General features: G+C 52.1%; 1 protein-coding gene across 2 annotated transcripts; it reads left to right on the forward strand.

Moving 5' to 3' along the window:
* The first annotated feature begins 309 nt into the window (after positions 1 to 309).
* Positions 310 to 13,396, forward strand: ELAC2 (elaC ribonuclease Z 2). 2 transcript variants are annotated; one of them, XM_032706853.1, is made up of 24 exons: positions 310 to 506; positions 667 to 717; positions 796 to 866; positions 1,463 to 1,527; positions 2,154 to 2,211; positions 2,702 to 2,770; positions 3,252 to 3,407; positions 3,928 to 3,986; positions 4,830 to 4,888; positions 4,977 to 5,049; positions 5,870 to 5,982; positions 6,592 to 6,690; positions 6,880 to 7,018; positions 7,103 to 7,188; positions 8,159 to 8,268; positions 8,530 to 8,626; positions 9,032 to 9,170; positions 9,777 to 9,815; positions 9,976 to 10,085; positions 10,545 to 10,644; positions 10,724 to 10,844; positions 11,011 to 11,089; positions 11,782 to 11,926; positions 12,537 to 13,396. In XM_032706853.1, the coding sequence occupies exons 1-24, from the start codon at positions 316 to 318 to the stop codon at positions 12,777 to 12,779; spliced, it is 2,472 nt and encodes an 823-aa protein (XP_032562744.1). In that variant the 5' UTR covers positions 310 to 315; the 3' UTR covers positions 12,780 to 13,396. The 2 variants fall into 2 exon arrangements, with proteins under 2 accessions (XP_032562744.1, XP_032562745.1); XM_032706854.1 differs by having other exon boundaries at positions 310 to 482; positions 12,537 to 13,393.
* The last annotated feature ends 1,814 nt before the right edge of the window (positions 13,397 to 15,210 follow it).

Genomic DNA, 15,210 nt, shown 5'->3' on the forward strand with positions numbered 1-15,210 from the left:
CTGGCGACTCAGGGGGCGGGGCGGCAGGGTGGAGTCTCTCTTTCCATTGGTTTGTCTGCATCACGTGGCGTGAGAAGGCGGGCCGGCCGGGGCATTCCTCGCCTCTCATTGGCTGTCCTGCCCCTCATGGCGGCGCGGCGTGAACGCCGGCGCAGACGATTGGCGGGGGGCGGGTGCACGCGGATGTGGGCGCTGGTGCGGGCGCTGTCGCCGGGCCGCGCGCTCGTGTGGGGGCGGGCGGGGAGCGGGGCCGGGATCGGGAGCGGGATCGGGGCCAGGATCGGGATCGTCGGGGCCGGGTCCCGCGTCTGGGCCATGTCCGAGGGCCCCTCGGAGGCGCGGCCCGCGCGGCGGCCCAAGGACGTACCGCGGCACGTGTGGGCCCGCGAGCGGCGGCGCAGCGCGGGCGGGAGCCTGGCCGGGCCCAACACCGTGTACGTGCAGGTGGTGGCGGCCGGGACGCGGGACGCGGGGGCTGCCGTGTACGTGTTCTCCGAGTTCAACCGGTCAGTCCCGGGCCGGGAGTGGGGATGGGATCGGGACTGGGACGGGGACCGGTGTGGTGGCTGGGGCTGGGAAGGGAGATGGAGATGGAGAGGGGGATGTGGCTGGGGTCGGGACCGGTCGCCCGTCCCGGGCCCGCCCTGACGCCCCTTTTCCCCCCAGGTACCTTTTCAACTGCGGCGAGGGCACCCAGCGGGCCATGCAGGAGCACAAGTAAGTGGGGACACCGGGGGGACGCCCCAGGGCTGGATCGGCCCCTCTGACTCCCGCGCACGCTGTGTCCCCCCGCAGGCTGAAGATCTCCCATCTGGACAGCATCTTCCTCAGCAGGGTGGCCTGGGCCAATGTCGGGGGGCTGCCAGGTGAGCGGGGGGGCTGGCACGGCCACGGGGGCGGCTCTGCGGGCCGAGGGTGGTCGCTTAGTGAGGTTGGGGTTTTTTTAGGTCCTGGCAGGACCAGGGATGGTGCGGTCACAGGGCCTGGGCTGCGCGTGAGGCTCTGTGACAGTGCAGACACATGGTGGGACAGGCCCTGCCTGCCGATCCTCCCAGAGCAGAAGGTGTTACCACTGTTGTGTTGCCAGCAGGGAGCTGCTGATGAGTTAGGCTGGTTTGAGTCCAAAGGAATGACAAAGGTTTGTGGCCACCACTGTCCTTAAAGCAGGAGGAGGTTAGAACAGATGGCTTAGGATCTTGTCCATTAAAATTCTGGAAATCTCCAAGAAAAGAGGATGTTACAATATGTTCAGATGCTTTGCTCCAAATGATGGCTACCCAGATGTGTAGATATTTTCTTTCTCTGCAGAGGTAAGTGACAAAGCTGAGACAAAATTGAATTTGCATCTGAGCTCCGTTCAGGCTGAGGTCCAGCACTCCTGCACACTGAGAGGGATCTTTCTTCTGGGATCTCCCAGCAGTAACTGGAGCTGTGATAAAGCTGTTTCCCTGCTTGTTTTTAGGTATGATTCTCACCTTAAAGGCTATAGGGCTTCAGAGATGTATGTTCCTGGGGCCACCAAAGCTGGTAAGTAGGAGAAGGTGCAGAAGGGAGAGCAAACCCTTGAAATGTTAAAGTTCACACTGTAATTGGGAGATGTGGTGGCAAAGTGAATCTTTGTGCAGGTGTAAAATGCTGGTGTGAGTAAGTGTCAGCCAGAAGGGCTGCCTTCAAAATCCAAATCACAGGACAGTGTGAGACTTCTGCTCCTTAAAACTGTCCTGTCACCTTGTATCCTGATAAATCATCTTTTGAGAGAAGTGAGTTCTTTGTTCCCTTGTCTGCTCCCTCTGGGTTTTATGTCAATAGAAACTCAGTCTGATCTCCTGCTTAAGGAGGTCCTTGCCAGCCTAATGCAACGTCTGGACTGAAAATTCACAATCCTCAGCATTGTTTTATTTCCATGCAGTTTCTACTGACTAATTCTATGGATGGAAGGGGTGGGGACAGTGGTTCCTTGCTATCCTTTCTCTTTCCAAACACACTGTGCCCACTGGAGGTGGGACCCCTGCCCAGAGCTGCCTGGGTTCTGTCCAGATTTGTCTGACTGGGCACTGAGCCTTTCCCTTCTCTGGAAGTACCTGTAGGTGCTGAAAGCAGTGCTTGTCCTGGCACTGCTTGTGCCACCTCCTGATAAGCTGTCTCTTTTCCAGCAAAACTACTTGAAGGCCATTCGCCTCTTTCCGGGGCCTCTCAAAAGGATGGATTTAGGTATGTAGGTCAGGGATGTGAGCAAGTGAACTTGTAATATCTTGTTTCATCTGTAACCACAGTTACATTGAACAGTAACAACTTCAGAGTAAATGCCTCTGGTTTGGATCCACTCAGAGAAAGTTTTAAACATCTGTTTTGTTCTACTACACTGTTCAAACCCCTCACAACAGTGTCTCCAGCTCTGTCCCTGCTGGGGGGCTGCCAGACTGACTGATCCATACAGCATTTGGTTTTAAAACTCTGTGAAGGCCATTTGCTTCCAGAGTCTGCCAGTGAGTTTGCTCACTGGTATCATGGACGACTCCCTGAGGATGGTGGGCTTTTAAAACTTCAAATATTCATTGGGGTTTGAAGTAAGCAGAGAAAGGCAAGGGGAGGGTTCAGCAGGTTGTGTTTAAGAAAGAAAAAGACACTTTTCTGATTCGCATTGTTGTAGAGTGTGTCTCTGCTTATGAAGGTGTTAATGCTGTGTTTGATCTCTTCTTAGCTGTGCAGTTGCACACAGAGCCCGAGTACAAGGATGAGACAATGACAGTCTACCAGATACCTCTGACAGGTGAGCACCTGATGCTGCACTGACACAGGGCAAGCACAGTTAAGGTGGTTCAAGGAGCAGCTTTTGTTTGCCATCCTGAGTAAGCAGAAGTTCATTAATTTGTGTGTTTTTCTAAGGAGAAGGATCTTGTTCAAAGAAACAAGACCTGCTGAGTCAAGGCCTTGGCTTGTTCCTTTTGGTGTGGGTGGGTGGAATGATGTCAAAGCCAAATCCCTGGGTTTGGCTGTCTCAGCCAGCTGAGTTCTTACTGCTGAAAATTGTGATACTGCGAGTGCAGCACAGACTTGACAGAGTTTAACAGTTTGGGGAGGAGGACTTGTATGAGGGATGGCTCCCAAAATAAGTGACTGGAGGGCTGGAGGTCTGTATTTTGGTGCAATTTAGACATGCCTGTCATGGAAGGTGGAATGCTACTCCCGGTTTTCTTATCTGTCCCTTTTGATTGAGTGATCTTTGTCTGCTTTTACTGGATTTGGGACAGAAAAACCACTGGCTGCTGAAAGTAAATCAGCCCAGAGTCCTGGAGCAGCAACCCAAGGTGAAAACAGCCCTAAAGGGGACACAGGGCCTGGATCCCCGAGAGCTGCACAGCAAAGCTTGGAAGAGAGCAAAGGAAATGAAAGCCCAAAGCAAACAGGTGAAAAACATAGAACGGCCTTTTAAACTTTAATGAGATCAAGCTGAATTAAGAGTATGCATTTGTTCTCCAAGCCATTTGCTCTCTGGAAGTGAGGTCTGTAGAGAAGCTCAGCTGGAGGATTCCATGAAGCAGAATGTGTTCTGTGCTTTGGAACCTGACACAGAACTCATAAGGGACCTCATAAGGCCTAGAAACTGGGCTTGATTCCTGCTGGGGTGTGATTAGTCCCTGTAGTAGTTTGCTTCTAGCTGGGGTGTGTGCTCCAGCCTTTGTAATTTAATTACAGCTGTGTGTTGGGCTGATTGTTTTTCAGTCTTGGCTTTAGTTTGGTTTCTTGTAGCTGAAGCCATGGGCTCTCTGGCCTTGGGTGCTCGTACGTTTTGCTGCTGGATTCCAAGTTGGGCGGATGATGTTCCTGTGTTGCTCCTGTTAATGCTTTAGCAAATATTGGCACATTTTGGTTTTAAGGAAAGTGGCAGTGAGTGATGATTTTGAGTAGTTTTGCTTTCTTTTGCAGGTGATGAGCGGAAGTGTGCAAGTAGGAATGCTGACCTGGTGATGGCTTTTCTTTGTAAAGTAAGCTTGGGCACAGAGGTCTCTAAACCAACACAGAACACACTGGAGAATAGAACAGCATTTCTGTGGGAAGGGCCCTACAATGATCACCTGAAATCCCAGAATGGTTTGAGTTGGAAGGGACCTTGAAGATAATCTAGTTGTAACCCCCCTGCCATGGGCAGGGACACCTTCCACTAGCCCAGGTTGCTCCGAGCCTTGTCCAACCTGGCCTTGTACACTTCCAGGGTTGAACCATCCAGTCCAAGTGCCTGAGCACTTTGGGCTGCTCAAAATTGAAAGCATATTATTGAGGGCATCTCTTAAATGCTGTCAGGCTTGGGGTATTGACCACCTCTTGGGGAAGCCTGTTGCAGTGTTTGACCTCCCTCTCTGTAAGGAGATGCTCCCTGATGCCGTGAGGACATTTCATCTTGCTGGACAGATGTAACTGGAGGCAGCATTTTCAAGTAGTACTTTGCAGCTATAATGTGTTTCTGCTTTTCCAGTGTTGGAGTTGCTGCAGCAGGAGTAGGACTGTGTAAAATTGGAGATGGTTTTTTACATGTGTTCTTTGTGGAGCAGCTGTTAAGAGTGTAGAGGTTCCATTCTTCCTCAACCCTCCCAGCAGGACAGGCTGTCCTGCTTGCTTGGCTAAAGGAGGGAGCAAGAAGCAGCAGCCTGATCTTGGAAAGCAGACAGTCAGGTCAAAGGTTTTTGGGTTAAATTAGAGCAGTGGCTGTGGAACTGAAAAGGAAAAAAAATATTTCCTTGGCTTGTGGGGAAAGACTTAAACTGGGAGTACGTGGATCGTGTTTCCTGGCCCTCTTTATTTGGCTGATAATTCTGGTTTTCTCTTTTCAGATTCACCCAAAGAAGGGGAAATTCCTGGTAGCTAAAGCCCAGGAGATGGGGCTGCCAGTGTGAGTAGGAGATCCCAGCCTGGGGCACAGGGCAAGGGCAGGCACTTGGGTGTTGTCCAGCTAAATCTTTGTATGGCCTTGTTTTCAGGGGAACTCCAGCCATCCTTCCCATAATTACAGCTCTCAAAAATGGGGAGAGAATCACTTTTGAAGGCAAAGAGGTAAGATGTATCTGTACTTCTGCTGTGGCTTTGCCACCCTCCCTCCTTCACTGGGCTCCCAGTGACAAGCTTTTGTGCAGAATGGTTTTCCTACCAGTAGGTACTGGGATTGTTCCATCTCTGGATTGTTGGTGAATGTGCGTGTGTGGGGCAGTTGAGGTTATGATTAAGGAAGTACACTCCAAAATAAATACCTGTGTGGGTATGGCTGGATGTTTGCTGTTTGGCAGAGCTTCTTCCCCTCACCTTCCCAAAGCTGATGCAGATCTAGGAGCAAGCTAGTGGAGTTAATCCCTGCATTTTTTAAATCTGGGGATTGAATGCCTGTGTAGCCATAACTCCCTCCTTACTGTGTTTGCACTTCTTATATCAAAAGACCCTGGGTGCAGGGTCTGAATCTCTCAAACACTGGAGTGAGAGGCAGAGCCAGCTCTGGCCATGGCCCAGGTGAATCTTCAAGTGAAGATCCTGATCTGGGAGAGAGGATTAACATATCTTTGTGTCACAAGAATTTCACAGAGCCTTTTTTTTACTTGAACATGCTTTTTCTACCTCCTGAATCTGCCATGGGAATCTAAAAGCTGCTAAAATTCCTTTCCTTAAATTTGATTGTGGTTTGCCCTGGGATCTGGGTGGGGATTTGTTGTTCCACAGTGTGCCATGAGAGCAGAAGGGGAACAAGAACTGCCCTGGCTGGGTTTGCTGAGCATTGAGAGGGGCTGCTGGGGGGCTGCCTGGTGGAACAACTGCTGACAGAGCAGTACAGGAAGGGCTGTGTGCAGACACTGTTTGTGGTGTGACCATGGTGTATCTCCTGCAGCTGTTCCCTGAGGAGCTGTGCACCCCCACGGATCCTGGCCCTGTGTTCCTGGTGCTGGAGTGTCCCCACGAGGGCTTTGTGGATGCTGTGTGTGAGAACGAGACCTTCCGCAGGTAGGGGGGTCACCTGCAGGCTTTGGGGAAGGAGCCCTGTGCTGAGCTCTGCCAAAGAGGAGCTCTTGTCCTGGTCTGGATGTGCTGGTTCTCATGGCTGATGGCTGAGCTCTTTGGCACTGTTAAGGAGCTCAACATGCAAGAAAGGACTGGTGGTGCATTTTGAGGTTTTTAGGAAAGGCAGGATCTGTGGGAATCTGTGACTGTCATAGACCTGTCTTCCCTCAGGGGCCCCCAGAGCAGGAATGTGCACTGGGGTCTGGCTGGGGAGCAGTGGCGGTTGCTGCTTCCCTGGGTGCTGGAAGCCTGGACTGCACATAACAAGTCTGTAGGGCTTGTGCTTGGGCATGCTGGGCTCATGGAGGCCCTGCAGATGTTGTTGCTGATGGAGGAGAGGAATTGGCCTGTGGGGGATGGTGGAGGTGTCAGCAGATGATGGGTCTGAGCCTTGTGCTTTGGTGCTGTGGAGCCTGGAGCTCCTGGGCTGTGCTCTGAAGGTCTGTGCTCTGTCCACGAGGGGCATCTCTGGGAGCACCAGGGTGAGAGGGGAGGGTATGCCAAGGGATGGACTGAAGCACAGGTATTTTTCCTTTGTTTGAATGTGCCCAGGTACCAAGAGGAACTTCCTGAGAACCAGGTGGCCTTGGTTATTCACATGACTCCTGAGTCAGTGCTCCGAGACAACCGCTACCAGCAGTGGATGCAGAGGTACGTGGTCCTCTGGTTACCGGGTTTGTGACTCTGTTGGCAGCAGCCTGTTCTTGTTTTTCCTGAAGTACAAAGAGCTGTTGGCTGGCAGCAGGTCTCTGCTGGCTCAAGTGAGATCTTTAGCTCAGGTGTGCACGTGTGCGCAATGTGGGGCTGAAGCTGTTGTGCATGTTCTTGTCCTCTTGACAGATTTGGCCCCGGGACTCAGCATCTGGTGCTCAATGAAAACTCCTCGGCCGTGCACAACCCACGCAGCTACAAGATCCAAACTCAGCTGAACCTCATCCACCCGGAGATCTTCCCTCTGCTCACCACCTACCAGAGCAAGGTAGGCCAGACCCTGTCCATGTGCCCTGTGCCCTGAGCACAGCCCGTGTTCCATGTACCCTTCCATGTGCCCTCCTCCCCGCAGGAAGCAGAGGCCGAGTGCTGGGTGCCCATCGTGCGAGCGGAGTGCCTCCTCAAGTACCACTTCAGGCCACAGCAGGAGTGGCAGAGGTCAGTGGGAATCTCTGACTTCCCAGGTTTTTGGGTTTTGTCTTGAAGCAGCTTTTCAGTGAGGGAGGACACTGTGTCAGCATCCTTTGCAGATCCTTTCTGCCAGGCTGCCAACTGTGTCTGGAGGGCTGTGTCCCTGTCCCTGAAAGTCTTGGACAAGGTGTAGGGCATGGATGAGTGAACCACTGAAAACAACACCTGACCAGTGGTTTGGAGTGTTGTTTCTGTCCCTCACTCCTGTAGCCTCATGGTCCTCTGTCCTTTGCTTTGACTCATGCTGTGCACCCAACCGTGGCTGTGGCAGAGCAGACAGGGGCAAGGAGAGAGTTTTTGGGGAGCCCAGTGAAAGACAATGTCTGAAGATCCAGAAAGCCTGATATCAGAGCTGAAAGCTCCAGGTGGTTAAACAGTTGTCAGCTTTGCTTGTGCTGGCCTTGTGGGCAAGTGGGTGAAGCTGCTCAGTGAGAATCTTAAGGGCCAGGGACCACATGGTGCAAGAGGATTCCAGGCTCAGATTTCTGGCTCTGTTGGGCAGAACAGGAGGGCCCAGGTGCCAAGAAGAGTTTAAGTTTCTCTGCTCAAGGTGTCTGAAGGCCTGTAGTACTGCACGTGCTCCGATGCAGGCCCAGGGCACAAGTCTCTTATGCTTTTCAGTGGAGCCTGGAGCCCTTTGGGGTGGCTGCTCCTCTTCCAGGACCCTCCGTGCTGCCTTGCAGTGCCCTCTAGTGCCTGGCAGCCCTGGATCAGGACATGGTTCTATTCCAGGAGCTTCTCCAGTTTGGTGGAACGATCATTACTGTGGTTGGCTAGCCCAACTAGGCCTTTTTGGGACACACCACACTTGTGGACATGTCTTCTCCTCGGAACTTGGAAAGAGCTTTTGCCCCCTTGTTTTAAGGCTGTTGTGGCACAGGAAGGGCTACTTCAGTGCCTGCTCTGCCCCATTCTGATATGTGGCCTGTTCTTGCAGAGATGCTGTGACTGTCTGTGATCACAACACCTTTGTTAGTGAAGCCTTGGACCTCCCTGACTTCCAGACCCGTGTGAAGGAGTGCAAAGAGAGCCTGTCTGCTGTACCAGGTGTGGATCAGGAACCTGGCTTGGATCAGTGCAATGGGAAATAGGAGCTCTTGGTGCCCCACTGCTTTAGAGCCCAGACAAAGCTGTGAAGTTGTGGTGCTTGTTTTGCCTTCCCTTGTAAACCTGCTGCTGAGGGAGGGAAAACTGACTGTGCTGGGCATGTTGGCTCTGGAGTTACTGGGCTGGTGAACTGAATGGTGTCCGACTGGGCAGTATGTGGATAACACTTACTTACAGATCCTTGTTGTCTGTTTTCTCTAGCAAATGTGGATGCTTATCCTGAAATTGTGTTCCTGGGAACAGGATCTGCAATTCCAATGAAGATCCGAAATGTCAGTTCCACACTGGTGAATACCAGGTAAATCCCAGTGCCCTGCGTTCTGCCTGTCTGGGGGGTGCTGCCCAAGGGCTGATCTAAACAGTGCTGGTGACACAGGGTGAGTGCCCCATCCTGGAGTCTGCACTTTCAGGCACCAGTCTCTCTGTAGGTGGGGAAGAGTCAAGAGCCACCTGTAAAGCCAAGCATTTAATGTCTCCATTTTACCATCTACCCCAAGGGCGTGCTTGGCATCTGCACAAGACCAGAGTGAGGTGTGCAGACAGAACGGTCTCTAAAGCCTTGGCTTGTGGGGCTGGAGCAGCACTGCGGGGTGTGGAGCACTGGGATCTCTGTTTTCCAACCCAAAAGATCCCCCTTCCCAGCATGGCCCTGCTCAGAGCTCATACAGTGGCTGCCAGATGTCCCTGTCACTTGTCTCCCCAGCGCTACCCGATCCCTGCTCCTGGACTGTGGAGAAGGAACCTTTGGGCAGCTGTGCCGTCACTATGGAGAGCAGGTTGACCAAGTGCTGTGTAACCTCGTGGCTGTGTTTGTGTCCCACATGCACACGGACCATCACTCGGTGAGTTCAGTGTGGGAGGGGGCTCTGTGCACGTGTGCTCTGCTCTTTGGGATCAGCTGGAGCTCCAGCTGATGAGTGTGGACTGCCCTGCTCTGCATTCCTCTCTGCATTCCTTCCCCAGGCACTGCTCCATCTGCCTGTGTTTCTAATTCCCTCTCCCTCCCCGTTTGGAGTCCCTGGAATCATCCAGAGTCGTAATTTTTTAGCAGTGTCCAACCCACCCCCCTCTACTGTTTGCAGTAAAGAGTCACAGAAGGACCAGCTGATCTGTTCTAGACTGGGCCTGAGCAGGACATGGTGTGTGCTGCTCTGTTCTCTGGCCATCACACTGGCCACTGAGGAGCTGGATAGGGACTTACTGCTTACTGCTCTCCACCCTTCTGGGAAGGGTTGAGGGCCTTGGGGGCTTCTGGCCACCAGCTTGGGGCATAAGCAGTGTCAGTGTCACAGCAGCTCAGCAAGTTGCAGTTATTGAAAAGCAGTAATCAAGGATTTCTGACTGCAGGTTTGTTCTGACTCCAGGCTTGCTGAGCTGTGGTAGCACTGTTGCCATTCCACTGTTGCCATTTCTGACTGCAGCCTGTGTCCTGTTTGTTCCTTTTGCAGGGGCTGGTGCACATCCTGATGGAGCGAAGGAGAGCTTTTGTGAGTAGCCCTGGTGTTCCACTGCTCCTGAACTTGGCTTGGGGTGAGGGGAGAGGAACTTCTGAGTAGTGGAGAAGCACCAGCACTTCCCTAGATATTTCTTCTCTCTGATTTGGTGTACACCTAGTACCGATATTTTCCCCCACCTTTACTTTTCCAGGCAGCCCTTGATCAGGCTTTCAGCCCTCTGTTTCTGGTAGCACCTGAGCAGATCATGCCTTGGCTACACGAGTACCACAACCACTGTGAAGAGATTCTCGCAGACATCAGGTGAGTGTTCTGTGTGGTGTGTGGAGAAAAGTCCTTGCTGGGTCCTTATTTAAGGCAAAAACCATCATCCGTTCTCCAGCCCCTTCACTGGAGGTGACTCTGAGTCCTTCCACTGCCTGTAGAATGAGGATGTGCAGTTTGCAGAGGGCAGGATATGGTTTGTTACTCAGCTGTGCTGCTTAATAGAGGCTTACAGGCAGGCTTCCCTTCTCTGTGGGAAAAGACAACTGGGCAAGTGGGAGAGAGAGTATTTGACAGTGGGGAAGAGGTGGTTGGGATAGTTACTGGGGCACCAGTGAAAGCAGGGGTAATGACAGACAGGTGCACCAAAGCACACCTTACCCTTGTTTGTAAGCTGCTGAATGGAGGAGGAGAAACGGGAAAAATCAGCCACGTAAAAATTAGATCAGGTTTTACTTTGTGCCTCTCCTTAGTTCTCTCTTCTTCCCTCCCTCACAGAATGATTCCTTCTCAGTCTCTTGTGAAAGGCTGTGAGAACATCAGACCTAAAGCCAAGGAGTTTGTGAGCTCTCTGTTAGAGAGCTACGACCTGGCTGAGGTAAGTTCCTGAGCTGGAGGCTCCATGGCTGCAAGGGGCAGGAGAGGACCTGGGCTCTAACACTTGTGTTTGTGTTCAGTTTCAGACCTGTGAAGTCCAGCACTGTAAAAATGCTTTTGCATGTTCATTGATCCACAAATCTGGCTGGAAAGTAGTCTACTCTGGGGACACAATGCCCTGCATGGCCTTAGTGCGAATGGGTAGGTGACAGAACCTTCTGCTTGAAGAATCTCTTGGAAAAGTATCTGACATGGGCAACCCCAAACCCTTGGTGCTGTGCCTGCCATGCAGTGCAAGGAGAGCTCATGTAGGCAGTTGAACTAGTCAGTCTTCAACTGAAAATTGCATATATGATGGTTTACACAGGTAAAGATGCCACCCTGCTGATCCATGAAGCCACGCTGGAAGATGGCCTGGAAAAAGAAGCTATAGAGAAGACCCACAGGTGGGGTGTGTTCTGCTGTCTGTCCCTGTTAAGAAGGGAAATGTGCTGAGCTGAGTGTTTTCTTGGAGCTGGGGGTGAAGGGCCCAAGTTCTGTAGAACGTTCTGGTGTAGAGCTTTTCCACACTAAAAACGGTGTGTTGCTAATTGCAGCAGCTCTGTAACCATTGCAGCTCCTCTCAACATCCCCCAAAATAAATGGGGAAAGCTGTCAAGTAGATAGTAGTAACTCTACAGATAGAGTACCCCCTGCTTGATTACATCTTGGACCTAAGCTTAGAGGATAGAAGGGTCATCCTGCCCTTGTAACTAAATGTGCAATTCCAGTGAGTTCTGCAGCCAGGAATTCCTCACGCTGCCCCCAGCAAACAGGGGGAAACCTGAGAGCAGCTGCATGGAATTACCTGCAAGTCACAGTGCAAGAGAGCTGGGCATGCTGGCACCTCTTGGACAAGTGTTTGAAAAAGTCCCTGTCCCTAGGGACTTGTGGAGCTCTTAAATACAGACCTCCTTTTTTCCTGCCCTTTGACAGTCAGAAACTTGCCCCAGGGCAGGCTGCCCCAGGGAAAGGAGCAGGGTGTGCCTGTGGGGACCCTTGGGCCCAGCAGGGGGGAGGTCACTTGGTGTGATGTGACCTGTGTGCAGAGCAGCCTGCCCTGCCTGTGTGTGACCAGGGAGTGCTGCTTCCTTTGCAGCACGACCTCCCAGGCAATCCAGACTGGGATGAAGATGAATGCAGAGTTCATCATGCTCAACCACTTCAGCCAGAGGTACGCCAAGATCCCGCTCTTCAGCGAGGACTTCAGCGACAAGGTTGGAATTGCCTTCGACCACATGAGGGTGAGTTGGGAGCTTGGGGCCAGGCCATGGGAGAGGTTGCAGTGTTACTTTAGGATGGCTGTTCGTGATTTAAGTTCTCCAGTTGTATCGATATTCCATCTCCTGAAGAGCAGTCTCCTGTGAAACAGCTCCTTTAACTGCTGACAGCAGACATCACCAGTATGGGGAAAGGGTGGCACAGGGTGAGGCAGGTGCTGATGGCTCTTGAATCCAACTCTTAACACATTGACTGGGTAATTCCCTCATGCACTTGAAGTCTGTGCTTGCTACTCCCAGCCAAAAACCTAATTTTGCTTCCATCCCGATTCCCTTCTCAATTTGTGTGCTGCTTCAATGGCTTTCTGCAGCAGACATCTGGGAGGCAAAAGTTGCTACCATTGCACTGCAGGCAGTTGTGGCAGTGAGGGCAGCTCCCTGTCAATCAGAACTTGTACTGGTTCACGATATTTCTGTGAAGAAAATGTGAATAACTTGTTGAGCCAGGGCTGCTGGGTGCGGGTGTGCACACAGGGAGGGCCAGTGCCCTGCCATCTGCACAGGCCACAGGCAAGGGGCAGGAAGGGAAACAAAAAGCAGTTCTCATGCAGGTGCTCTTGTGCTTGTGTGTTAGGTACGTTTCGGTGACTTTCCAACCATCCCGAAGCTAATCCCGCCGCTGAAAGCTCTGTTTGCAGATGACATCGTGGAAATGGAGGAACGCAAGGAGAAGCGGGAGATGCGGCTCCTGAAGGAGACGGCCCTGGTCCTGGACGGACTGTCTGGGGGGGAGAACACGGGGGCAGCGTGCCAGAAACGGAAACAGGCCAAGAACCACCGGGAAGTACCAGACAAGAAGCTTAAAACAGTAAACTGAGAGAGACACGGCTGGAAATGCTCTGCTCTGAGAGAGTTTCCTTGCTCTCCGCAGGCCTCGGGAGCATGCGGTGCCGCCGGCACAGCAGGAAAGGGGCTGGCCTTGGTTCTGGGCTTGCTTGGTCATCATGGACCTCCCTGGACTGCAGCTCCAGCGTCTGCCAGCAGTGCCAGTCCTTGTGGAGACAGGATCTGCCGCACAGCTCCTGTTCCAGGGGCTCACCAGGCCATGTGGCGTTCTTCTTTTAGCCTGAAGTTCTTCTCCCTGAGCTGTTTTGATTTTGAGGTTTATGCTACAAGCTATTGATAATGTAACAGCAGCAGGTGTGACCTTTGCAAGAGATCAGGTGTGAGAGGCCCTGAGGGGCCACGGATTTGCCAGAAGACAATGGGCAGGTCTCAGTGATAGGGGATGTAACCAGGTATCAGAACCCAGGTGACAGGAGGAAAACTAACAGTAAAATGGAATCCAGTTACTTTTTAGTTAAATTAAGAGTGATGATACATCTGTGTTCCCATTTTATTTTGGTTTTCTCCACTGATTTTTTTTTTTCAAAAGATCAGTTTTCCAAACCCTTTATTTAGAATCTGAATAAAGCCCTCACTGTCCTCCAGGAAGCTGTGTTGTATCTGGATCACTCATGGCTTGGCTTCGCGAACGAAGATTTGGGAAGGCACTATCCACTTTTGCTATAGGCACGCTGGTGGCTTATGAGGCCAATACGTGACAGACATATCCGATTGCAAAAGGCACAGCAGAAAGACTCCTTAGATGGTGTAATCTGCAAGACACGGTTCTTTCTGCGTTGCCTTTTTTCCTCGAGAGTGATCCTGCGTGAGTTCTCGAAGGAGACAGCTGCGTTATAGATGGTGTGTCTCCAGGCCTCCCGATTTGAGGCCAGAGTAGACCAGTTATGTTGATCAATATGGCCAAGGCTGAGATGTTGTTTCAGGGAGTCCTTGTATCTTTTCTTCGGGGCTCCTCTCATGCGGCAGCCAGTGGCAAGTTCACCATAGAGCAGGATCTTAGGGAGGCGGTGGTTGGTCCTTCATCCTTGAGACGTGCCCTGCCCATCGCAGCTGTGTTCTCATCAACATGGCCTCAATACTAGTGACAGCTGCTTGCTCTAGTACAGATGTATTGGTCACATGATCTGACCAGCGGATGTTAAGGATTGTACGGAGGCAGCGTTGATGGAAGCGTTCTAGGAGACGCAGGTGGTGGTGGTAGATGAATCTGGATCACTAACGAGGAAACAAACACCTGGGTTGCTCCAGAGAGTGACCTTGTCTGTCTGATTTTGCATTACAGCATTGGGATAAAGACCAAGATCTTGCCTGTCAGGTCTGGATCATGCTGGAGCATCATGCCTGTGTTTTGTGCCAGAACAATCCTCTCTGCCTCTTTTACCGTCTAGACAGGAGCTTTGCTTGTCAGCCCAAGCTGATCCCAATGAGTGGTGGCTTTTGAATGACCGGATCAGACTGGGAGTTTCCTCGAGCAGATTCCAGTTCTGGGTGCAGGGAACAGGAAAGCTGGCAAAGGAGGCAGAGAGGGGGGAGGTCTGTGGTTAAGAGGAGTTTTCTGAGGTTTTCTGTGGATCACCTTTCCTTCTTCCCTTCCCTTCCCACTGCTGCAACTGTATTTGGAAGCAGGAGGGGACCTCTGTGCTGCTTGAATTAAGGAGTTCATTTTTGGAGGCAACTTGAAGTCACACAGCCCCCAGGCCCTGCTCAGCAAGTGATGCCAGCACATAGTAAAGACTTAAGACTTCATTTTAAGGTGATGTGAAATTAGGAAACAAACTGGAAGCAAACCCTTTTTTTTTTTTTTTTTTTGATGAACTGAGCTTTAATATTCTGCTTGTCTAAAGCAGAGACGGTAACTGATGCTGGGTCCTGCAGAAAAACTCTGCTGGGCTTTTAGGAATAGCCCTCAGGGATTGGGGAAAGACTGAGCAAGGACCTGTTACTGGGCAGGTTTTTGTAGGAGTGGGTTGGGGTGCCCAGGAGAGGATCTGGTTACTGCTGGGCTGAGACAAGCGGCCCTGGGCCTGCACAGGATCCCCGTGCTGCTTTTCATGGAAAGAAAGGTCTTTTATTTGGAAAATAATGAAATACTTGTCACACTGGGTATTAATAAAATGCAAATCCAGCAGTGGCAAGAGCCCACAGCACGCAGGATCCAGCTCCAAGTGGTCGATGTTTGTCCAGTGGGGTCGGGGAGCAGCACGGTGGGTGATGGACGGGACCTGTCTGTGCCCGGTGTGGAAAAGCTCCCCGGGCTGTGCTCTGAGCTGCCCGCGGAGCGAGCCCGGCTGGGGAACTGCTCTGGGGCTGGAGCGGGGATACGGTGAGGGAAATGGGCCGGAGGAGGAGGGAGGAGGCTGGGACCGCCCCCGCTTCCCGGCGGGACACGGGAGCGCTCCCGG

This window comes from Chiroxiphia lanceolata, chromosome 19 (genome assembly GCF_009829145.1).
Source record: "Chiroxiphia lanceolata isolate bChiLan1 chromosome 19, bChiLan1.pri, whole genome shotgun sequence".
In the NCBI taxonomy this organism is placed as follows: domain Eukaryota; kingdom Metazoa; phylum Chordata; class Aves; order Passeriformes; family Pipridae; genus Chiroxiphia; species Chiroxiphia lanceolata.